The 26,393-nt window shown below is 39.9% G+C and overlaps 1 protein-coding gene across 2 annotated transcripts in view; it reads right to left on the reverse strand.

Annotated features, from left to right (window-relative positions):
• The window catches only part of RAPGEF5 (Rap guanine nucleotide exchange factor 5), a 225,293-nt gene that overhangs the window by 165,987 nt on the left and 32,913 nt on the right, over nucleotides 1-26,393 (reverse strand). For both annotated transcript variants that reach the window (XM_019443577.2, XM_019443578.2), the window contains exons 2-5: nucleotides 21,142-21,192; nucleotides 19,073-19,179; nucleotides 14,055-14,176; nucleotides 12,202-12,370 (exon numbers count right to left, since the gene is read on the reverse strand). In XM_019443577.2, coding sequence (XP_019299122.1) covers nucleotides 12,202-12,370; nucleotides 14,055-14,176; nucleotides 19,073-19,179; nucleotides 21,142-21,192 — 449 coding nt within the window. The remainder of the gene's footprint in view (nucleotides 1-12,201; nucleotides 12,371-14,054; nucleotides 14,177-19,072; nucleotides 19,180-21,141; nucleotides 21,193-26,393) is intronic.

Consider the following 26,393-nt stretch of genomic DNA (forward strand, 5'->3'; position numbering starts at 1 on the left):
TACCTAAGAAGCATCCGTATATAACTGTTGAATAAATGAACTGAGTACCTGCAACTTCAAGAGAGGCTCTGCTATGAATCACCATCCTGGGACGACTGTTGCACAAGGTATTAGCTTGTTATCTATGGTCGGTGCAACTGAAGAACCCTGCTTATACTCAAGAACACTTTCCCTTAGCTGCTCCATTCTCCCAGTTCCCTGAAGCAATTCTGTCTTTCAGTGACCTGCTATTCATTCAAATTCAACAATGACTTTCTTAATTCAAATACCAAAGATCTAGTGACTCTGAAAATCTCTTAAATGAAGTAATAGCAATAAAGGTGAGGATCACCCCCACCTCCTCATCTTCCTCTAACAAATAATTGGTGTAGACTTAGTGACAGTTTTCAACCCAGTCAACTATTTGACAATCATTTGCACAATTCATCCTGCAGTAGGAAAGAACAGGAAGTCTCCACCCAAGAGTGTCTCCCAACACAAACTCTCAGCTCTGAAGGTTAAATAGTCACCCCGTGTTGAGTTCCAATAAAGAGTCTTAGGAGGCATCACACAGGGCCTGTTATCTGGGCAATGGAATTTGTTTTATACCAGTCAGGCTCAAGATAATTTCTAACAACTTGGATTTAACTGGTACCTGTGCAGGACTTCCCAAAATTCCCTTAGTGAGAATTCCTTCGTGAAAATTAGTATAATGGATTTGAGATTATTCCAACTAGGTGTTTTTTTTTTTTTTAATTTATGTTTATTTGAGAGAGAGTATGAGTGGGGGAGGGGAAGAGAAAGAGGGAGACTCAGAATCCAAAGCAGGCTCCAGTCTTGGGGCTCGAATCCACGAACCATGAGATCATGACCAGAGCCAAAGTCAGATGTTTAGCCAAGTGAGCCACCCAGGCTCCCTTAATTAGGTTTTTAAAAATATGTCTCCCTCTCTCTCTGACCCTCCCCTGTTCATGCTCTGTCTCTCTCTCAAAAATAAATAAACATTCAAAACAAAAAATTAAAAAAAAAAAGGGGGTGCCTGGGTGGCTCAGTCGGTTGAGCCTCCGACTTTGGCTCAGGTCATGATCTCACAGTCTATGAGTTCAAGCCCCACGTCGGGCTCTGTGATGACAGCTCAGAGCCTGGAGCCTGCTTCAGATTCTGTGTCTCCCTCTCTCTCTCTGACCCTCCCCTGTTCATGCTCTGTCTCTATCTCAAAAATAAATAAACATTAAAAAAATTTTTAAAAATAAAGCTTGCTAAGGGTGCCCAGGTGGTTCAGTCAGTTAAGCATCCATCTCTTGATTTCAGTTCCAGTCATGATCTCACTGTTGAGACTGAGCCCTGTGTTTGACTCTGTGCTGACAGCATAGAGCCTGCTTGGGATTCTCTCACTCCCTGTCTCTCTGTCCCTCCCCGCCTCATGCTCTCTCTCCCTCTCTCAAAAAATAAACATTAAAAAAATAAAATAAAGCTTGCCATACATCTTCTATATAAGAGACAGAACCCACATTCCTCGACCAGATTTTACCAAAACATTTTATGCCTTAAGATTCAAGAGCAACCAACACCATCTTGGAGTTAGAAAATCCTGCTTTATTTTTACCTGGAAGAAGTTTCCTGGTATTTCAGGGTGGAAAACTGGAAGCATTCTATTACAGAAATAGTATCAAAATAATACCACTTTACATTTGCATGTTGATACAACTTCAAAAATGCACATGTTCTGTCTATCCATCTAGGTCTCACTACTGAATAGCATATGTGGGCTCCCAAGAGCTACCACAACACAAAACACTGCTCCTATAGGAAACTGTGTGAAATGTCTATTTTATGGTTGTTGGAGTGCAAAGATTTGGAGTAATTCAAGAAGTGGAGACTGCGTAACTAGCACATGCCAAGCCAGCTGAGGTGTTATCCATGACCTTCCAGACATACCTGTGCCAACACTATATTGAGCACAGGCATGCTGCACATTACAGAGGACCCTAACAGGAGATGTGGCCTCAGCCAGATTTCCCATAAAATGCTATTCCTGTCCTCCCAGGGGTTTCATTTGTGTCTGGGTGTTTCTTATACACACATAACACCTTGACCTTCACACTGAACAGAGATATTCTAGATCGGGACCTAAGGAGGGTGGAGAACACACCTATCTCCAAATCAGAATTCTAACAGGGCAGAGTCCATTGCAGGGGGATGTCAGACAGGCCTGTTCACTACTTCCCACCATCGCCCCCCAACAAAGCCGAGCTGATATTAAGTTGCCCTGTGTTATTTGGTTTAGAGAAACTAGAGGGAAACACAACATTCAGGATGGACCTGAGACCACCTTTTGTTAGAGTCTGATGAAATTATAGAGCATGGAAAAAACCAGAACCAAGACAAACTGTACAGGAATCTTTCAAACATGATCCCACAACAAATAGGAGATGCCCAGCACACACATGTATGATAACAAAATAAAACATTCAGTGGGTTTAGCAAAATCCATCTTTAAGATCCTTTGCCAACACAAGGGAGCCACTTAGCCTGATCTATGATTGTCAGAGGCCACTTCTTGGGAGAAGGGATAGCCAGGGTGAGATTCTGATGCATAATGAGTGGCCCTGAAACTGCAGCAGGGTTATCGGGACCAGGAAGTGGGAAATGGCAGGAGATAGAGCCAAGGCCAGACTAATCAGGGCCTCATTTGATACTGTTAAAGAGTTTTTGTTTTGTGCTGAGGGTTATGAACTTTGGCTATAAAGCAAATAAGCTGGATGGAGAAGTAACTAGAAGAGGAAATAAGATCAAAGGTAGGTTGGTTTCTTGTTATTATGATTGAGGGAATCGTTTGTTTGCTGAAGGTGAATAGCCAACAGAGAGAGATGGAAAAAGCAGGAAAGGGAAGTCTCCACGGAGATATAGGACCCATAGCCCAGTGAGAAGAAGGAGTCTTGAGTACAAAGAGGAGCTCTTTCTTCCACCAACCTGGGAAGTCAGCTGATGATACCACAGCTCATATTCCCCAGGGACAACCCATAGGGGTATGGGTTCCATACTTGCTGTCAGGCAAGGAAACTTCAGGAACTTTCTCTTACAGAAATATTTCCTGGGCTAGGTTTGAAATTTTTCTTCCTTAGAAATCATTGACACCAGGGGCGCCTGGGTATCTCAGTCGGTTAAGTGTCCACTTTCGGCTCAGGTCATGATCTCACAGTTCATGGGTTCAAGCCCCACATTGTGCTCTGTGCTGACAGCTCAGAGCCTGGAGCCTGCTTCAGATTCTGTGTCTCCCTCTCTCTCTGCCCCTCCCCTGCTCATGTTCTGTCTCTCTGTCAAAAATAAATAAACATCAAAAAAAATTTTTTTTAAGAAATCACTGATACCAAATCCTAGACACCACCAAAAGGAATGCTCCTCAAGGATCACAGACTCACTCACCACCATATTTAATACCTAGTGATCCCAGGAGGGTAAAAAAGGTGTCATACTGGACACTCAAGCACTGTCCCTTCTATAACATCTATATTCTGGACATATCTGTTTTGCTTAACAAAGCAAATTCTTATGACAAAGAAAAAGTGGGATGGTCGAAGAATGAGAATTCGATTTTTCTTGAGATCTTTGATGTCATGAATACAAATACCTGTTCAATCTTCTAAAGAGAACTTAATTTTTCATAGGCTGGGGCTACTAGTTGGGCTTACAGAGGCAATTTACCAAATACTACTAAAATGTGATTGTGACAGGCTTCACTGAGGGTCCAGGATATATTTGAATAAAACTAGTTATTACTAATATCTATTTTTTACATTTTACTTTATTTTTAAATTTTATTTAAATCCAATTTAATTTTAAATTTTATTTAAATTTAAATTTATTTTAATTTATTTAAATTTAATTTATTTATTTAAATTTTATTTATTTAGTTAACATATAGTATAATAATGATTTCAGGAGCAGAATCCAGTGATTCATCACTTGCATACGACACCCAGTGTTCATCCCAACAAGTGCCCTCCTTAATGCCCATCACCCATTTAGCTCATTCCCCCACCCAACACCCCTTCAGCAACCCTCAGTTTGCCCTCTGTATTTGAGAGGTCTCTTCCTGTTTTTTTCTTATTTTTCTTTCCCTCCCCCTACGTTCATCTGTTTTGTTTCTTTAATTCCATACATGAGTGAAATCATACGGTATTTTTCTTTCTTGGACTTATTTCTCTTAGCATAATATATTCCAGTTCCATCCACATTGATACAAATGGTCTTTTTGCATTTCATATTGATGATTTCAGGATTAATCGTTAATATTTAATGAAACAGCCAAATTTCAAATGCTAGCACAACCAGGCCTAAAAGTTCAGTTTTTCTTAAAATTCCTGTACTACTTTTAAATAATGATGTTCTCTGATAAAAATATGCAATCTGTTCCCACACCTACAATAAGCCTTTTCTGTAAACAATGGAAATTTTGGAGGGCTTAGTGTTTCCTTGGGAGAGGGGGTGATGAGTAATAACAAAGACTAAGACCAGCTGATTTTATAGCATTTTTTATATAAACAATTTAAAATAGTAAATGGAAATTTTCTTCACCTATGATCCTAATACAAAACTTACGCCAAGTTCCATCATGAAATTTTTTTGAGAAATACTAAAAAAAGGTTTCCTCATCCAGTATTAATTTCCTCTTCCCCGGGGCGCCTGGGTGGTTCAGTCGGTTAAGCGTCCGACTTCGGCTCAGGTCACAATCTCACGGTCTGTGAGTTTGAGCCCCACGTCGGGCTCTGTGCTGACAGCTCAGAGCCTGGAGCCTATTTCAGATTCTGTATCTCCCTCTCTCTCTGACCCTCCCCCGTTCATGCTCTCTCTCTGTCTCAAAAATAAATAAACATTAAAAAAAAAAAAAAATTAAAAAAAATTTCCTCTTCCCCAAAGAGCACAATACGAGAATCTAATTAGGAAAAGTCAGGAATACAAAAGGTAGGTTTGGGACATAGGTACAGGAGACTTGAAGTTGATCTCCCAGTTAGAAGGGGTCAATCCAGCACCACGTCAAAAATCAAGGATGCCAATGCATTTCTCATCTTGATTCTACATATCAGGTTGAAAAGGTAAAGTTAGGCAGGATACGGAGGTGACAGGGTAGTGGGTGGTGGTAGCATTAGTGTATGTAGGGTACCAAGGGGAGACAGGGATCTATACTTTGGTAAGTATTATTGTGCAGCTGGTATTAGGCACATGACTGAGTGAAGGCACAGTCAGAGTGAGAGTAGAGAAAGAAGTCTGGAGCTCCCAGGACACTCCCTGTTCATGGGTCAAGGCTACCAAAAGCAGGTTTATTATTATGCAGGTATGGTGAGGTCAAAAAATAAGGAGATGACTGCCATTGAAAAGATACACAACAGTTTGGGAGGATTAATGTCTTAGTAATAATGAGCCTTGGGGCACCTGGGTGGCTCCGTTGGTTAAGTGTCCACCTCTGGAGTTTGGCTCAGGCCATGATCTCATACTTCGGGAGATCGAGCTCCAAATAGGGCTCTGTGCTGAGGGCAGAGCCTGCTTGGGATTCTCTCTCTCCCTCTCTCTCTGCTCCTCCAACCCCTTTCAAAATAAATAAATAAACATTTAAAAAAACAGATTAAGTAATCTAACCCACTAACATGGAGAGATCCTCTACTTAAGCCTTAATTTGTTTTTTGGGATTTTTTCCCATTAGACTGATGAAGTATTTCACATATAGCTCTTGCACACTTTTTAGATTTGTCCCTAAGAATTTCATAACGTTTTTTTTGGGCCAGCATATAGAAACATAATTTTTGTAAATTGACCTTGTATCTTGTGAATTTACTAAACGTACTACTCATTAGTTCTAGTAGGTCTTCTCTAGATACCCTGGGATTTTCTATCTATGTATCTGCAAAAAGAGGTGGCTTTAATTCTTTCCTTCTTATTTGTAGTATACTTTTATTTATCTTGCCTTATTACACTGACTCGTGAAGAGAAGTGATTAAAAGGAGATACATTAGCCTTGATCCCAATCTTAGTGGGAAAGCATTCAGTCTTTTACCATTAAGTATGATATAAGCCATAGATTTTATGTAAGGTTTTATCAGATTAAAGAGGCTTCCTTAGATTTCTAGTTTTCTGAGAATTTTTTTTTTATCATGAATGGATACTGAATTTTTTTTAAATGTGTTATCTGCATCTATGGAATTTGTCATACAGTTTTTCACTTTAGATTAAATCTGGTGAATTACATCGATTGAGTTTTAAACTCTGAACCATCCTTTTATTCCTAGGATAAACTCCCATCTCTCATGATTGTATTATCACTTTTATATATTGCTGGATCCTATTTGCTAATATTTGTGGATGAGGATTCTGTTTTTCACATTTGCTTCCCTTTCTGAACTTTGTCCTAATAATGCCGGCCTCATAAAAGATGAGACATTACTTACATATGGTCGTATCACCACAGAGTCAAGCACAAATTTGTACCTCGCACAAACCTAATGGACAGTAAATGTCTGTTGAGAAAGAGTTGCCTTTTCCCAGACCTTCTTCTCCCTGTCCCTTCTCCTTACCTAAGCAAAGGAGCAAATTCAATTATCTAGGGACTCCAGACTCTCTTCCAAACTTAAATGCTCATGAAGCTAAACGTATGCAATTTCAGAAGTGTCAGTCAAGCAGCGGTAAGTACCAAGTTTGATAAAATCTTTGTCATAATGTTATTGATCTGGCTTCTTTGCATAGTATTTTGCAAATTTGATTGAATTAGCTTTCACATTTCTTATGAACCAAGCTCTTTCTGTATGGCTGACTTTTTGGAACTGCAGACTTCAACTCTGGTGTACATGAGCCTTACTAGAAGTTAACAAAAAGTACTAATATGTGTCTCATCTGTCCATCCCAAGCCTGATTTAGTAGATCTCAGCTTATACCTCCTTCTTTTTGAAAGGATCATGGTTGAGAACCACTGCCATAGAGGTCACTTCCAAGTTCAGCTTCTGCCTTCTATTCACCTACCTGCCACCAAGTACAGAGGCCTGTCCCTTTGGCAAGTTCAGTAACCTTCCTTGCCTCAGTTCCCTCATCTTTAACTTCACATTGCCGTTGTGAGCAGGGAGTATTAACCATTACTGCTACTATTCATTTCATTGTTGTCACTGCCAGGGCAAGCTTAGGCCAAGTGACTAAGCCAGCTCTTCCCCAGTTTTTAAGTAGGGGACGCTTTTTACATAGAAATGGATCACAGACCCATAAACTCTATACATGTTGATAACACCAACACATGACATAAATGTTACTGTGAATTCCGGTAACCAACTATTTTGTTTTGTATCACCCATGTACAGTTAAGTCATTCTCTAGTCAATGTAAAGATAATGTTTGTCTTTTCTATAGGTTTAAGACACCCTTGCAATCAATCTGAGACTTGCTCCCCACCCTTCTCAAAGTCTGAGTTCTTCTCGCTGTGACTCACTGCTTCAGCCACATCAAGCTACCTTGCACTGCCTCAACCTGCCACCGCTCTCCCTAACGTCAATGCCCTGCCCTGCACGCTGTTCTATCTCAAGTATCCTTTTGCTTCTCTGTCTAGAACGTGAAATCATGAATGCTAATAAATTCATCTTAACCCCTGGACTGAGATTTCCCTACAGTTGGCTAGTTAAGAATCTGAAGGTTAAAATACCATTCAATTAAGCACATAGCTAAATAACAACAATAAACATGTTTTTGTTTGTTTGTTTTTAAATAGTTAGAATCAGGAAGAGTCAGGCTAGGATGCCATGAGAGAGAGAGCTGTTTTAACAGAGGCCAAGTGGCTGAATAGGGGGTCTGTGGAAGCCACAGCCAGACCTCAGGAGCATCAGCAGTGCCAGTAGGCACCCAGGAGGGCACATCAGCCAGGCAGGACCAAGAGGCACTGACCGAGCCAAGATGGACAAACCCAGTTTATACAAGTCCCAGGCTCCACAGCAGATGCCAATACAACACCCCAGTTATACCTCAAGGGCCATTAGGGTGCCCATCTACTAGCAAAATCACTGGGGACGGGAAAGGGCCCACCCTGAGAAGAGAGCCTCCTCTACCAGGTTTAAGAGACCCATACTACTCACCACGTTCCAGAGGCTGTCTTGATGAGCAACAGGGAGTGGGCCTACACTGAACCTTTTTACCAAAAGGTGCCAAACACCTTTTAGCATTATCTTATTAGAATAATTCTACTGGATTAGACTAAAATTGTGGGGTTTCTTTTCCTTCTTTCTGGCTATCTTACAAGACAGAGGCTCACGTGCACAACAAACAAGAGATTGCTTAGAGGAAAAACGAAGACATTACATTTTTCTTTACACGTCTGAGTGTAGGAGGAGTTAAAGTTTAGCAATCCCCTAGAACTCTTTCAACAACAGTTTAAATGTTAACTGCCCTGTAATTGGAGACTATAGTTTCATATATTCGAGGTTCATAGGCTCCGTCCATTCAGAGCACTCCCACTCCCACCCATGGTGAGCTGGCACCTGCTGTAATGGCGGCTGCACTGGAACAGCCATGCTTCCTCACAGCCTACATTCTAAAATTTCTCACTAGTTCTTTTATTTTTTTTAATTTTTTTTTTTAACATTTATTTATTTTTGAGAGAAGGAGACAGAGCATGAGCAGGGGAGGGGCAGAGGGAGACAGGGAGACACAGAATCCGAAGCAGGCTCCAGGCTCTGAGCTGTCAGCACAGAGCCCGATGTGGGGCTTGAACCCACAAAGTGCGAGATCATGACCTGAGTTGAAGTCAGATGCTTAACCAACTGAGCCACCCAGGCGCCCCACAAATTTCTCACTAGTTCTGAATCAACTATGAGGCCGCCCTTCCCTGTGCTGTTACTTCAGCATCCCCAACCAACACCCTGCTCCAATCACCTACCCACACCCACACACACATGAGTGAGAAAAAAATCACTTATAGGTCACTTGATTTGGCTTTCGTTTTGAATAAAATACCATGACTGTTATTTTTTCCTCCCTAAGATTGTACCTTCGACAACCTATTCACTCACTTCATTCAAATTATCTATAAAAGTTATTTTGTATAGAACAGGAATTTTGTTTCCTAAAATTAGCCTAGAAACCTGCAGCAGCTCCATTTCCCATCCTGCTTCAAATATTCTTTTCTAAATGGAAAAAAAGATCCACAAAATGCATTTACACAGAATTGCGTGTCATAGAGATACTAAGTGGCTTCCTTGCATAATTTTACAGACTTAGAAGATAGCACATTAGAGGGACCCGACGCAAAACCGCATACAAAGACCGGAATAGCCTTCAAATATCAAAAAGGCTATTAAAAGGAACATAGGACAGGATTTTCAGCTTGTGAATGGACAATGCAAATTAATGAATCAAGAGGACTTTAGAGGGCATTTCAGTAGAATGGATAAAAATGTTTTAACAGAGCAGAATGAACAACACAGGTCTAAGAATGACAGAGAAGAATGGAAAAATTTTTTGATGCAAACAGGAAGAGACCTAAGTTACAAACACTAGGACAGACATGAACTGGAGACATTGTGGAAGTTTTTGGTCAAGGTAGGACTTGGGCTCCCCCTTGGGGGGGGTGGGTAGAATTTGACTAGAAATGGAAAGAGGAAGAGGAAGGAGCAGAATATCACAGGGGCACGAGGGAATAAAAAGGTGTGAGGTGGAGGTGAGAATGAATGGAGATCACCAGATGAGAGCATAAGTTACCGTGGGGTCACATGCATCGAGCCACACGAAGGCTGTGCCATTACAGCTTGAAGAAGACATTTCCTTGGGCACCTTTTCTCTGACCAGAATTTTTTTCAAGTCTGGATAACCTAAACCTAGCCTTTCCAAAATATGGCCAAAAATTTTACCCTGAGAGGTAGGCTTAGAAGTCTAGCATAGAAAAAGTGGTGTACACACACACATTACATATATATATATATATATATATATATATATATATATATATACACACACACACACACACACATATATACATATACACATACATACACATACATATGTATCTCCCTCCAGAATAGACTTGCAGTGGTTCATTAATTTTATCTTTTAATAGTTAGTACTTACAATATGGGACAGATGGATCCATAGCTCCCCAATGACAATTTCCCCAGAGGAATTGCCACTCCTAATGCACATGTTCACATCACCACCAACAAAAAAATATCTGCTGATAAACAAGACATGCTCCGGCGATTCTCAACTCCAGAGGCATGACATTTGTGTTCAGGGACTGGGGTGACAAAAAACTGCAAGTAATCTGGAATTAATATTAGGAAAATTTTGAAAATAATTTTTAGAACTAGAGTAGACTCAGGCTTTCCCCATAACAAGGTCATCTCCGGTCTGCTTGCTAAGTCGGGAAGAAAGTGCTAGAGCTGAATCAGGAGGAATGCTTGCAAGTTTATTTCAGCTGCCCTTATGCCCCTGTTAACCTATGCATGCCCATGAGATTGCACACACTTCCATGTTGGGTTCAGGATGGGAAGTGCTTAAGAAGAGCTGCTGGAGAATGCCAGTCCCACAGAGTCCAAGCATGTCACAGACATTTCTAGCTTCAAAAGCACACCACTCCCTCTTGGAAAGCTTGTTAAAGTTTATTAAAATGTTCTTTGACTTTGCTCAGGAAATTCTACCTCCATTGAAAGCATATCAAGGCTAAGGAACATTTTCCGTACTTAGAAAACTCAGTGAAGAATTACGTTTGAATTTTGCTTCACCATTCCAAGGTCCTCTATACACAGTGGTGGTGGTAAATTCACAACCATTCCCAAGTCAGTCTAACATTTTTATAGTTTCTGTTTACAATGTCTTAGAAGAGGGAGGTAGAATGGCCCCCTAACTCCTGGAACACACTCGAGCAAGTGTTACAAAGCATGGGTGTTATAGCTAGACAGACATGGATTCAAACCCTAACACTCAGCTCGCCACTTGTGTGACTTTAGACAGGTGACCTGACCTCTGTGCCTCAATTTCCTCACTTACAAAATAGCGATAGTAAGAACTGTGTTCTAGAATTCATCTGACGATGAAATAATAAATATAAAGCAGTTAGCATAGTTCCTAACAAAATGTGATTCTAATATCAACCTATTAGCACAGTGTCTCATTAATATTCTAACACTTATTTCTTTTCTAAAAGCCTGGATTAACTGTTCACTATTAAGTGTCTTTGTTTTTTTAACAAGAGCAACTCATCTTTGTGATGATTGTTTCTCTCTGAACCTACTCTTCCTACCCATGAGATGAGAGTAATACCTCTTGCCCTGCCATCTCAAGAAGGGAGACAGTCAACCGTAAGTATGGGAACACATTTTGAAAATTGAATACGTAAAAGTTATTGATGGCAAATTTTAATCTGAAATACATTATTCTGAAGTAGGCATATCATGAATGCTGTGGAGAAACAAAGACATGTCAGGCAGCACCATATCAGGACTCAAGACCTGTTCCTAAGCCTTCTCTAATAAATTTTAATTCATTTTAATCTTATAGTGATTCAATATCTCCATGTGATAGTGATTCACGCGTTTTATTTGCCAAATATTGCTTCTTGATTATTTTCAGAAAGGTTTTTGAGCTCTTTCTTAGGAAAGTCACGACTTGAAGAGTGGATTATATGTCAGTTATTATTTTAGTCCAACCTAAGCCAAATCATATTTATTCCTAATCTAGATCACTACTCATATAGTGATGATTAAATCAGACACGGCTCGTGGTACAGCTGGTGAGGCATGAACTTCTGGGATTTGAATACCAGTTCAGTCATTTATTAGCTGGATTTAATTGCCAGCAATTTCTTTTACCTTTCTTTTTTTTTTTTAATTTTTTTAAAATGTTTATTTTATTTTTGAGACAATGTGAGAGACAGAGTGCAAGCAGTGGAGGGGCAGAGACAGAGGGAGACACAGAATCCGAAGCAGGCTCCAGGCTCTGAGCTGTCAGCCCAGAGCCCGACGCTGGGCTCGAACTCACGAACCGTGAGATCATGACCGTCGAAGTCAGACGCTTAACCGACTGAGCCACTCAGGCAACCCTCTTTTACCTTTCTGAACTTGCATCTGAGAAATGGGAATAGGACAACTATCTCCTCAAGGAGATAGTGGTCTTCAAGAGCAGGGCACGGTCCCTAGAGACAGTAAACATTCTCTGAATGAGTATAATTTTATAATGGAACAAAAAAGAACATCTACTTACAGCTCACAGATGCCAGCTTTGGCAGGAATGAGAGGCACAAGTTGCAGTAAAAGTTTGACACCATTCTGCCATTCTTCTTCTCTTTCAAATTCACAGTACAAATAGCTACATTCATCAGATGAAAACTGGTAGAAAACATAGGTATCTTGAAAGTATAAATTCTGGTCCACTGTTGGAAACAAAAAAGGGGTGGGTCCGTTTCTCAAAGTATATTATTAAGAGAGTCATAAACCAAATAATAAATTGAAAGCCCTACTAATTATTATGAGAAGCCAGGGGAAAGACTATAATTATATATTCTAAGTCCATTCATGTTTACAATCCCACTGAATTAAAGGGGACTTACTGACCAACCCAATTTTTATTACTTGAGGCCTTAGCCAGCATCTTCACATGTATTTTATGACTTATGTGCTTCAGAGACAGGTGAAATCAGTAGCAATTCAAAAAGTGGGGAGAATTTTTTTTTATATGTCCCAAGGCAAACTAATACGTTTAATTACGTTAGTGATATACAAGTGTAACACTATAACAAGTTTCAAACCAGTGGTTCTCAATTGGACGGGGCGGGGGGGGGGGGGTGGGTAAGGACTGTGCCCCCAAGGGACACTTGGCAATGTCTGGAGACATTTTTGGTTGTCATTACTAGAGGGTGCTACTGGCATCTGGTGCTAAACATCCTGTATGTACAAGACAGGCCCCTACAACTAAGAATTATCTAGCAAAAAATATCAATGCCGCCAAGATTGTTTTAAAAGAAATCAAGGACTGATCCAAAAATACATTAACACTTAATTTTTTTTGCTCACCACTAACATGAACCTCACAAGCAAGCAGGTAACATTCTTCAAAGATAGTCACTGATTTTCAATGTGAGAGTATCAGGTGCTAGGTGTTAATAATGCCTTGAAATTACACCCACATCCCCATCTGTACTCCTCTTGCACACTGGCACTTGGGGTATGCCTTTCTCTACCTTACTATGTTCTCTGACCCTCAAGATTTATTACTTAGAGGGAAAAAGGGGCTTCCTAGTGACTAACTAGAACCTTCATGATAGAGCCAAATAAAGAATCTGGATTGCTTGACTTCTAATTCTTCAATTCCCAGGGCTCAATTAGGAAAAGAGATATCTGCCATCTATTTTAGTTGCTAGTTAACATCAATTTTGTGCTCTTTTTAAACAGCTAATTTTCATAGGTCATATCTCTAATTGTTCATGGTTAGTCAATTAAATGGCATACACATTCCACTCATAAAATCAGTTTCTGATAATTATTCTAAGTACACCTAGACAAATCACACATTTAGAGCAACTAAAGATGTCTCTGATTAAAAAAAAAAAATAACAACTGAGGGGCACCTTGGTGGCTCAGTCGGTTAGGTGTCCGACTTTGGCTCACGTCATGATCTTGTGGTTCGTGCTCTGTGCTGACATCTCAGAGCCTGGAGCCTGCTTCAGATTCTGTGTCTCCCTCTCTCTCTGTCCCTCCCCTGCTCACGTTCTCTCTCTCTCTCTCTCTCTTTCAAGAATAAATAAACATTTAAAATTTAAAAAACAAAACAAAAAATCTGTGAGGAGCCTTTTGGGTAGAGGAGAAGGTAAGGGAAAAACTCTTACAGGTAGTAGTCTGTGAATCAGCAAGTAACTAATTATTTTTATAAAAGATGTGCAAAATAACCGTCAAAAGATGACTGGTCACTTTTATTTACAAAATATGAGAGAATGCAAACATTTACCTGCAAAAGCAATTTCCATCCAGATTGTAACATCCTCTAGAAAATTCAAGTAAATTTTGTTCTGGTAGCTTAATAAAATAATGCTCTGTGCTTTCAAAACATATGATACTAACCTGATAACATAATTCCCATATCCAGTAGGAGCTGCCAGACCCCTATGGCCATAGATCTGCACTGGACAAAGGGACAGTGTTCTAGAAGCCAGTCTACCAGCTCTGACCCAACACAGCTCCTCCTGAACAAAAGGGAAGCCATTCATGGTTAAGACATTGTTGCAACTCATTTGCCAAATAATTGATATTTAATATCATCCGTTTCATAAACTTTTTTAAACAAGCGACTCAATAATAATGAATCGGCACCTCTTATTCATCTTTCCAATTTCAGCTGAAATATCACTTCCTCAGGAACACTTGGAATCATAACCTCTTACACTCTTGCTTCAATCACCCAACATTTAGTAATTGTACATCTTTCCGAATGAATACTATCTGCTTTCCTCACTTCAGAATCATTTTCAAGATATCAGCAACTATGTATATACCTCACCGTTAGACCCCAACAATTACAACAGTTCAGATACACAGGTAAGCTCTCAATACACATGTTTGGATAAATGAAGGAATAAATTTAGCAATCCTTTATATAAAGATAATGCTTCTGCCTTGGTAAAACAAGTACCTCAAAAAGTGATGGCGATCAACTTTTGTTCAACTCTTTATAGATTTTTATCTAGTCTTTTTGAGAACCAATTAATTCCAAGATTACTCAAAGTTGGGACCATAGAGAGTGCTAAAGAGTTTTGTTTGCTACTCTACAGATTAAATCCTCAAATTTGTCTCCAAGAACAATAAATATGACCATTAGTCTTTTCAATATAGTCTAAGTGATATGGCCATGCAGCCTAGATCACAAACCCATAAACCCAGCTGTGTGTGATAGACTCCACTCACCACATATGCAAAAATATCCTCTGCAATCTGTTTTAAGATCCACAACTGCATTTGAAGAATGCCCCAATCTGGGCACTACAAGCAGTATTTTCATGCCACTTTTCCATCTTTATCAGCCTCAAATGAAAAACCACAGGAAGACAAGTTCCTGAAATATGGTTTTTCATTTGCAAAAATCTCACTGAAAATCATTCTCCCTTAAAAAAAAGTCACCAAGATGTTTCTTTTAAAAAAATGTATCATGAAATGGTTATCTTTATTCAATGTTTGGTATTTAAGAACCAAAACATGTCAATATTTTATTCCTAAAACAGAAACGTATTGCCATGAGATGTTGTATTTTCAGGTGTGAAGGAAAAATAAGCTTTTCTTACTGAGATATTTGGTTTTGGGGTTTTGAGTTTTTTTATGCACAATGTGGGGCTTGAACTCATAACCCCAAATATCAAGTCATAAGCTCTACCAACTGAGCCCCTCTGCTAAGATATTTCAACAAATATCCCAGCTTGGGTAAGTCTAACTTTTTTTTTTTTGGTAAAGTGCCACTATATGAAAGGTACTCTAAGGTGATTAGGGCAACACCAGACATGTTCACTTGCAGGTTAGCTTTAAGACATTAGAAAGATTAACTGTCAAATAAATGGATGTTTTCTGAAAAAAGAGAAAACAGATTGCAATAAACTAGGCAATTAGACAAAACAGTCAATATTAACTTCTAATTCTATAAGACACCTTTTATGTTAAAGGCTCAAAGTGTTAATTAATTCCTCAATGCCTCTGTCAATTAGCCAGCATCTTTGGGCTTGTAAAGTACTTTTATCCCAGGGATTTAAACACTGTATTATTGTAATCCTTTTCTCAGAACAATCCAGTTCTCCGTCTGTTCTCACCTGGAATAGGACACAACCAAACATTTACTAACAAACTAAAGAGGCAACTTGCAAAAGGTCACTAGGTGGATGAATATGTTTGCTTGCTCGCAGATGATGGGGAAGAAGTTTCTTAGACTGGGGCTTCTCAAAAGTGTGTTTAGAAGCACATGGGGGATTTGGTTAATGTGCAGATTCTGATGCAGTATGGCTGGATGGGGCCCAGGTGATGCTGGGAGCCCCAGTTCCCCAGTTCTACCTTCTCCATGGGAAGAGTTCACTCTGTCTTGGGCAGCGGGGCTGAGTCTATATTCCCAAACAGGATATTGCCATGACAATGCTAGTTAATAAGAGCTCCCCCAACCCCCAGCCAGCAAGCTATGGTTTCAGTTGCCCATGATCCCTTTCTTCTCTACCCCCAACTTTATCAAATTATGTTTCAAATATCCTTCATTAATCCATCTACACCAGGGAACACACCATTAGGGATAGGGATAAACACTATTAACATCACCAAAGCAAACAAAATGAGGTGAGGTGCCCCTGCATTGAACTCCCACTCCCCTGACTTGCTGGCCAGGTCTGCAACAATCCAGCTCCCATACCCAAACCTACAGGACTTAGGGGAGAGCAGCGAGGAAAAAAAGGTCTGCATGGAAGGCAGCAATCTCAACACCCGCACCAGTTCTTACTCCAGTCTTGTACTGAATCCAGAAACCGTTGGGGGTACATGTAGATCTAATTACAGTTGCAATACTAGGTGGTAACATTCGATATGGAGGTGATTAGCTATAAGGCCAGTGTGGCTGTTACAACAAAACATTAATTTGACCCATTTCTGGAGCTGAAAATTTGATTTCTCCTGGTCTCCTTCTGCCTCCAGTTGCATTTTTAGCAATTAATTCACGGTAATGCAGACAGGACCCTAATCTCAAATGTAAATGGGGTGATGGTATTTAGAGACCTATTTGAAGTCTCAGAAACCAATATGATTTTTCTTAGAGTGCAAAAGCAATAAAAAACATCTCAACATTTTGAAAGTAATTCTCATGTAGTACATGGGGAATACCTTACCTTGATTTACTACCAAATGAAAAGGACTCATCCTAGGCAACCATATTAGCACTTTATCTTTAAACCCAAGGCACTAATTAAATCCTTGGTTAATTAAAAATAAGAAGTTCTGGCCCAACCCCTGGGAATCTGAAATAGCACAGCACATGCTCTCTCCCCTTTCTACTCCCACTGAACCCTAAATATGTTCAAAGTGGCATGGATGGTTCTTTTCCATGAGCCTTATTAATGTATATCTCCCAATGCTTTTTTCCCTTCTATATCCATGGAGACCACATAAAGAAACTGAGGACAATGACAGATCTTACACATAGCCTTGTGTGGTAGGTAAAATGAATCCTAGGAGCCTGCTTAAGACTAGACCAAAGACTTATCCACCCTGTTTTAGTTTTTAAAAAATGAAAAAAAAAAAAAAATCAGATGGATTTCAAATTGATATCATCATCTGTTAAAAAAAAATTACAAAGGCTCTATGTGAAGTAGTCTAGCCATGACGGCAGCCTCTCTTCCCCCCTGTTGTTGTCTACTTGGCCTGGGCTCTCAGCGAAAAGTTCTCAGACCTTGGACTATGAATTCCTTATAGGGGGGAGGGGAAGCTTTTTTCAAGAGGTTCATGAGTCCATATACACAACATGTTATGTCAACAGAACACATCATGTCTAATGTGGGTCATGTTTTTCAAGACCTATGTATATACTAATGTGGTTAATTAAATATGGGATTTTAAAGTAATAATTCATTATAGTTTTCCCACCCTCCCTCCTACCCTTGTCAATGGTGCCTCAGAAAACAGTTTCTGCCAAGTGTTTGATTAGAAAGAAGTTGGTAGCATGGGATAGTGACTAGAAAAGAACATGAAGGAACTATCTAAGGTGTGGATAATAGTTACATAGGTGTATATAATAATTAACGATTCTCAAGCTGTACCCTTAAGAATTGTGCATTTTCAGTCATGTCTCAATAAAATGGGAGTCTTCTTACTCAAACAGGTCGAGAATCACTATCCCTCAAACCCATGCCATGATGAAATTTTTCTCAACTGTGACAAATGGAAAAAACAGGAATATTACAATGAATTTGTGATAAAGCTGAGTTAACTTAAAGAAATATCCTTTTTCTGAGGATCTTTCCTACTTTTTTTGGTAACATTTTTTATGAGTACTCTTCCTGTTCTTTGTGGTATATTGCAATCTTTTCAGTAAGAAAAAATAATGGTAATAAATGCCATAGTTTTCTCTTTTTGTTCAATTTTTATCATTTTAATTTGGTATTGTTTGATATGGCTTAATACCTTTACTTGACAAAATAAAAAGCTGACAATTTACTTTTGTTTTTTCTTCAAATGGCTCCATGAATGAAAACGTGTTCTAAACTTACTAAGCGACCATTCTTAGTCCAGCTGCTTTAAAACTGACCATTAGCCCATCTATTTACTCTCATACCCCCACCCCCTTATTCACAAGCCAAGGCAGAGAAATGCCAGCTCTTTGGACCCGCCCTTCCCCCTCCTTGCAGGACCTGCTTAAGACTAGACCAAAGACTTATCCACCCTGTTTTAGTTTTTAAAAAAAAAAAATCAGATGGATTTCAAATTGATATCATCATCTGTTAAAAAAAAATTACAAAGGCTCTATGTGAAGTAGTCCAGCTGCTTTAAAACTGACCATTAGCCCATCTATTTACTCTCATACCCCCACCCCCTTATTCACAAGCCAAGGCAGAGAAATGCCAGCTCTTTGGACCCGCCCTTCCCCCTCCTTGCAGGACCTGAGGAGGGGCTCATCCTCACCTGGCAACTTAGAGCACAAGTTCCCCTCTCCCATGGGCCCCCAACAAGTCCTCAAAGAGCCTTGGTAAGGTTCCTGAAGCGGGGGCCTATATTTACTGAAGTCGCATTATAGCACGTGCCCAATAAAAATCTTATAAAACATCACATTTCAGAGGAAGCAGAGCAGAGAGTCTCTGAGGAACTCATCCACACCTGCTGCTGGAGATTCCACACCCTAACTTCAGAACCAGGAGTCTCCTGTCAGCAAATACTCAGCTGAATTTAACTAAAAGAAAAACCACCACCAGTACCCCAAACGGACACTTCAAACAAACCCTCCCAGCACTGATATAGCCCATCTCTCTGTAATCAACTTTACCATTTTATCACATTTTTGGGTTTTTTGTTTTTGTTTTTTTTTTCTCCTCAAGGAGAATTTCTGACAAGGTGTTAGAAAACTGTGTTACCTGTAAAATCCCTTGAGGTTCACTCTGTCTTTTATCAGGTCAGCAGCCTGAACAATAATAATATTCCTCAATGCTCTTCCCGCACAAGAAGAATTCTCTCCATAAATCTAAAATGGAAAAGGACAAATATTCTCTGTAGATTCAGAATAATATAATTTGTGAGCTGCCAACAGCATACTATACATGAAAGAAAATCATGACCACCTCCCTAAGTTCAAAACATTTTAGCCTACGTAGCTACAAACAACTGCCTGTTTTATTTTTGCAATTGGTCCACTTGTGCTATTAAAGCTACAATAACTATTTTCCAAATGCTAAACTGCTTTAGCCATGAATCATCTTTTATATGAAGTTTCCAGAGCAAATCAATTTTTTTAAAAAAACACTGTTTCTATTAATACAGCAAATGGAAGAATATTTATAACATATGACTCTGCCATATTGATAATGCATTCATGTAAAAGTCTTGGAAGAGAGGATAGTAATTTTTTCCTATCTGGTGAACATCTCACACTGTGACACAATGCGATAGGGCTACGGTCTGCTTTGCTTTTAAGCTTCACTCAGCTTCAGAGCTCATAGTTAATTCCAAGCATTCTGGTTTCACCTACTTCGTGATTCCACCTAGCTGATGAAAATTTTATTTAACTTCCTTTTGAATCTCCTAACACATCCGTATGTATTTCCGATTCTGGGAGGTTGAAGGAGGCTATTTCTCAGATCTAGAGAGCTCTACGTCCTACTTTATATACCTACCTTCTTTCTCTGTAATTGGCACCTTCCTCCATAGTACAATGCTACCTCACAAAAGAAGTAAAAATGAACAGTCTTCATAAGTAAAGGTTCTTGAAAATCAATGTATACTGGGGATGTGTGCTTACATGTGTTTACTTGTTTCTTGGTGAACTCTTTCTGCACCTACACAATTGTACATCTATAAAATATTTTATATCTTCTCTTGAAGCAAACTGATGGATAATATATTGACTATGTCTTGACAGGGAACACTTCAACCCCATCTTATGCTTCTCTAGTATTCCTATTATCACCTCCCAAATACAGCCTGATGACAAAGTGAGAATGGCAGGAAGTTATTTATTTTTAACATGTTAAAACTGTATATTAAAAAACAAACAAAAAAACACGTGAAAACTCTACACCAAGTCAGATGACAGACAGTACTTCCCTAAAAGAGAAGTCAGCTGACACTTGATGGGTCCTGACAAGGTACCAGTATTCATTCACTCAGTCATTCAAAAAACATTTGATGAGCAGCTACCAGGCCCCATTCTAGAAGCTGTGGATATAGTAGTGAACAAGGCCCAAAAGTTCCAGACCTCACAATGATCACAAGTCTCTTGTTACTCTTAAACAACAAAAAACAGGGGCGCCTAGGTGGCTCGGTCGGTTGAGTGTCCGACTTCGGCTCAGGTCATGGTCTTGCGGTCTGTGAGTTTGAGCCCCACATCGGGGCTCTGTGCTGACAGCTCAGAGCCTGGAGCCTGATTCAGATTCTGTGTCTCCCTCTCTCTCTGCCCTTCCCCTGCTCATGCTCTTTCTCTCTCTCTGCCAAAAATAAATAAACATTACAAAAAGAAAAATTTCTTTAAAACAAAAAACAAAACAAAACAAAAAACCTCTGCCAACCGATTTTTAAATGTAACACAATGAAGTCTTCCCCATCTTTTTCCAATGAGCATACGGAGATATTATATTATTAGATAACTATAAAGACAATCTCCTTTTACACAAAGGTTTTAGTGTACAATAGACACACGGTATTTTTAAAATAGCGGATATCAACACAACAAATTGAAAAATATATATTATGTATTAACTCTGCATTTATGTAAGGACTTGGAAGATGGGAAAATACTTTTTTCCTATCTGGTGAACATCTTGCACCATGCCACAATTATCAGAGCATCTCAAACACCTTCAGTTGTGTCATCCCCAGGTGAGGAAGACGGCCTGCCCAGGAGCAAAGCCAAGGGCTGTACCTAGAAGAGTCTACACCAGGATTTATAAATCATCGTTTCAGAAAATGCAGTAAGAGAAAAGAATCATACCTGGGAAGGAGTGTGCTCAAGGTATGGATTGGAAATTCTTCTCGATAGAGTCTATTTTGAAAGAAAGAAAAGGAAAAACAATTAGAACCAAACAAATCTTTGTACTGTAAGAGACTATGTCTGCAACATGGCAGGCCCAGCAGTTGTCCAAGCCAAAAAACGTGTTTAAATCTCAAGTCATAGGCCATAGAGGATTAACGTCTTTATTCTCATTCAGTGTAACCATCTGCTCGGCATTCATTCAAATGGGACAGATTATTCCATTTGAATAGCATCTCATCTAACTTTAAGAAGCACATTAAAAAGACTGGGATGTTTTCATACTTGTCGTTTAATCTCCATGTGATATTGATTCTGTTTCTCCTTTCCTTTTCATTTCCTCTTTCACCCGCTCACTCAGACGTTCACCACTATACATCTGAACTGCTGCCTCAGCTTCTCAGTGGCTCTCCCTGCCCTCTGGTCATGCCCCCGCAGGCCATCCTGCAAACCTCAACTCTACAAATGCCCCCAAGTTGCCCCCTTGACTTACAGTGCATCTCTAACTGCTTATGTGAGTTAATCCAAACCAGCACAGTCTGCCTCCAACAGGTTTCTCCTTCCACCTCCCTCCACGACAAGACCCACTCATCAGGAGAGGCCCCCATTCCTACTTGCCTGGGCTCACACCATTCTCCACATTACAGAGTCCTCCACCTTCTTGACACTTCCCTGGATCCCACTGGACTTAGTCTTTTTTTTTTTTTTTTTTTAATGTTTACTTATTTATTTTGAGAGAGAGAGATAGAGAGCAAATGGGAGAGGGGCAGAGAGAGACAGACAGAATTGCCAGCACACTCAGCGCTGTCAGTGCAGAGCCCGATGTGATCTCATGAACCATGAGATCATGACCTAAGCTGAAATCAAGAGGTGGACACTCAACCAACTTAGCCACCCAGTGCCCTTTTTTTCCCCACCTGACTCTGAAGTCCAGGTTTCGTGCAGTCACCTCCTGGGTGAAGCGCCTCCCCCTGTCCCAGTCCACTGGGGTTTGTCCCTCTTCACAGCTCTGCTTCTCTCTACTAGTCATGTGGCAGCTCCTGGATGCTCTGGGCTGTTGGCTGTCGTTCTCTGTGTGCATTTGCCTAACTCATCCTTAAGCTCCTTGAGGGAGTGCTGGCAGTTTATAGGGCTTTGCTTTCACAGCACTAGCACACAACCTTGCACACAAATCAATCATTTCTTTCGAGATATTTACATCTATTAAGTATCTGCTGAATGATTTGAATGGTGGGAGCTAATTTTTCCTACCTAACAATCCAGTAAGCCGCACCATCACCCACATATGCTTCAGCACAATAGAAAACTATTATCATTTCCTATTGTGGTAGGAGAAAAAGAACAGAGCAACTAACATTTACTGAGCTCCCAACCTATGTTTAAAAGCTCTTTACACCTCTATTCCAAGGCTTGCTGCCTTTTCAGATCCCATAGTCTTTAGTCTGCCGCCTCCAGTTCTCAGGATCATTTGCTAAATTACAAAACATTCCCTGCCAGTCATGGTTTTCCAGCATCCAAACCTTCCACCAAGCCTTAACCTAAGACAGAATTCCCATTCTGCATCTTCCCCACTGCACATGCCTCCCATATTACTTATCTTAATTAAACTGAAATGAATATATAGACTCTATTCAGAAACGCAAATCGGTATATTCTGCTAAAGATTTGCTGTGGCTTCAAAGGAAAGGAAATTCACAAAGGTAGATAGGCCATTTTTAATCCCTAGGTCTTAAAATAAAACATCCACCCACCCCTTCTGGTGTCGTCTATACACGCTCCAAATCAGCCCTTCTCAGGCCTTCTGTCGTCTGGGCCTACGTAATATATTCACTTATTGAAATACCAAACAATTTAAAATTTGCATATGCACTAGCTTTATCATTTCAAGATGAATCATCATAAGTGATTTTTTCTTTTCCCCCTTAAACAGACTTTTAAAAATCAATCTGGCAGGCCAGGACTGACAGTCTTTGTTACTCATCTAATTGCCTGAATCAGCTCAGAAAAGCAACTACTTCACATGATTTAGTTTTTAAAAAAAGAAAGAAAGAAAGAAAGCTTTTAGGTAGAAACAGGTTCTCAAGAGCTAGGTAGGGACACATTCAGAGGAGAAAGCAAACCACTTCCTTTCTTTCAGCTGCCAACCTAAATCTGGCGTCTCAACACTAGTGTTACACTCACACAATTCTACTTCACAGAAACTTCCCTGTGGATGGCTGGTTTCAAAAGATTGGTAAGGTGAGTAAATAAAGCCAGGAGATTCTTCCATGCTGACTAGATAACAGTAACAGATAAGCTACTAGTCCACAGGGAATCGACAAGAGCAACTTAACAAGAACTGCCTTTTCCAGAACACAATACCTACATTTGTTGTCAGCAACTCCTATGAAGCACTCTCTTAACTGGTCCCAGGAGGGCTTTGTTTCATTAAAGCTCTGAGAAAGCTGTTCTCAAACTCAGCTGGGCTCCAGGAAACCACAGAGCTCCTCATAACACTCTAAAGTTCTGAGGTGTTCAACTTAAAACAACTACCATAACTCTGTACTTCAGAGACCACTTTTTGTCAGTTGCTGGTATTGACCCAAAATAACAAGTGTCAAAGACCCGTAGAAAAAAAAACATGGAATAGTCTATCCATTACCTCATTAAAAAAAATTTTTTTTTTCAATGCTTATTTATTTTCGAGAGAGAGAGAGAGAGAGGCAGAGCATGAGCAGGGTAGGGGCAGAGACAGACGTAGAACACGACACAGGGCTCGAACACAGGGACCATGAGATCATGACCGGAGCTGAAGTTGGATGCTTAACCAACTGAGCCACCCAGGTACCCCTCCATCACCTCGTTTTTAAGAGGTATTGGGAAATGATGTAATTTTATCAGAGGAATGGTGGGGGCAACTTCTAGGAATCTGAGCATCACTGCTCTAAATCACCTCGTGGATTTCTCTCCAACATTTACCTGAAAGAGTATCTGTCACAAGAACACCCTTAAAACTGCACCCCTCTCCATTTCGATATTCTTTGCCTAATATACCATCAGCTGTTTTCATTCCATCTTTGAATCCCTTGGTTTTATTTCTCCTCTCAGAGTTCCAGGGCTTTATCGGACCCTTCCTGTGGCAACTAACTTCCATTCATTTCTCATTTACAAAGCACCTACTGAGCTCCTTGCCAGGCATTGTGGGAGCTTCCACAAACATACACATGTACATGATATGATTCCTGATCTAGAAATCCACTTACCAGAACACACAAGACCTAAAGAATACTTTAAACCCATAAATTCTTTTCCTTGATCCTGATTGCCTCATCAACTTACTCTATAATCTTGGGTGGATGGTCCCATTGATACAGAGGGTCCTCTTTTAAATGGCCCTCTCTTGGGTCACATGGGTGGCTCAGTCAGTTAAGCATCTGACTCTTGAGTTAGGGTCATGTCATGATCTCACCATTGTCACACTGAGCCCCACGTTGGGCTCTGCACTGGTCATGGAGCCTGCTTAAGATTCTCTCTCTCTCTCTCTCTCTCTCTCTCTCTGTCTACCTCTCCCCTGCTTGTGTGCACATGCTCCCTAAATATATAAATAAACAAATAAATAAATAATAAATAAATAAAATTAGATTTTAATTCAAATTTATTTCTTCTCCTTCCCACTTTAGTGAACCATGGAAAATGATTCCCTAAATGATTCCAGGCAGATACTTTTCATATTTTAAACATGTATTAGAAAACTGCAACCCTTTAATATTCACAAATGAATTTCTACTAAAAAAATAATGGCATAACTCAAAAGGGTAATTGGTTAGCTATCATGTATTACCTTCATTTTTTTTCAAGATAGGTGTTCACTAAAGTTAAAGTATAATGGCCCAAAATGCTGAGTCTGAACCAAGGACAGAACTCATTCCAGAGTCAGTGAAAATATCTTACTATACTGTATGATAGACTTACAGCACATTTTTTTTTTAATCATCTCTTAAATGATATGCCTTAAAACTCTCCTTAGATTGAGTTGAAGTGCTTAGGTGACCAAGGTGAGAGAGAAAAGAAACGAGAAAGAGTGAATCATTTCAATCCCCACAGAAGCACGACCTGCTCTATTTCAAAGAGGAACGATTAAGAGCTAACAATGTATTAATGCCTTGAGAATTCAGTTCCTGACATAAGTTTCTGTCACCTTCAACCATTGTCTTTTCCCTATTCTGGGTGATCAAGTAGAGGATGAAGACATCAAAGTGGAATGAGCACACTTACATTACTTAACAATCCTAGGAAACCAAAAAGCTTCCTAAGTTACTGGAGGGTCCCTACGTTAAGAAACTACTAGTGACTGAAACAACCAGAGCTGTGACTTAGCAGGCTGTCCAGTAGAGTTCTAAGACTGTGGGTCCTTTTTAAGCCCCAGGGTAACAATTCCAGGTCAATCAAAGCCCGATCAAGGTAAAAGGGACAGAACTCCAGCCAGTATGTGGGCTTGAGAATTACACAGCATCACAAGTTAGGCATTATGCAAGCTGGAGACACGAGCCGATTGCTGAAAGGGAAGCATGGGGAGGGCCCAACACCATCCCTCTGCAAGCTCTGGTCAAGGGTCAGGTCCACAACCATTTCTTCAGGGCTCCAAGGGGTGTGCTCCCACCAGTCATTTACAGCCACAAAGGCCATTTGTAATAGCACCTTCTCAACACAGTCAATAATGTTTTCAAAACTGTATTATTCTACAAGGCCCCGTGAGGTGTTAAGAAAGCAGGGTGAAAGGAAAAGTGATGGAAACACTGAGCACCTCCTTTGTCTTGAGCTCTTTCCCTTAATAGTAACTGCACCCACCTATTCATGTTTTTTACAGAAAAGAGGCCTGGCAGAGAAACTAAGAAATTTACTTCAAGTCCCAGAGCTGGAAAGTTAGAGTCAGGACTGAAACAAAAGTGACTGATTCCAAAGCCACCACTCTGCTATAATATGCTTCATGCTATTCAATAGTAATTGAGTTTCTACCAAATGCTAGACATTGTGCTAAGTATTTTACATGCAACATACCACTTAATCCATGAAAAACTATGAGGTAGATACTATTAATTCTATTTTGCAGATGAAAGAACTACTCTTAAAGAGGTTAAGAAATTTACCCAAGTTTGCAGCCCACACCCCTCTGTAGTCACTGCTCCATAGGTGTCTCTTATAACATAGACTGTGATGATTCAAAATTCACATGA

Source organism: Panthera pardus, unplaced genomic scaffold, assembly GCF_024362965.1.
Source record: "Panthera pardus isolate Hobbes unplaced genomic scaffold, ASM2436296v1 HiC_scaffold_8, whole genome shotgun sequence".
Classification (NCBI taxonomy): Eukaryota; Metazoa; Chordata; class Mammalia; order Carnivora; family Felidae; genus Panthera; species Panthera pardus.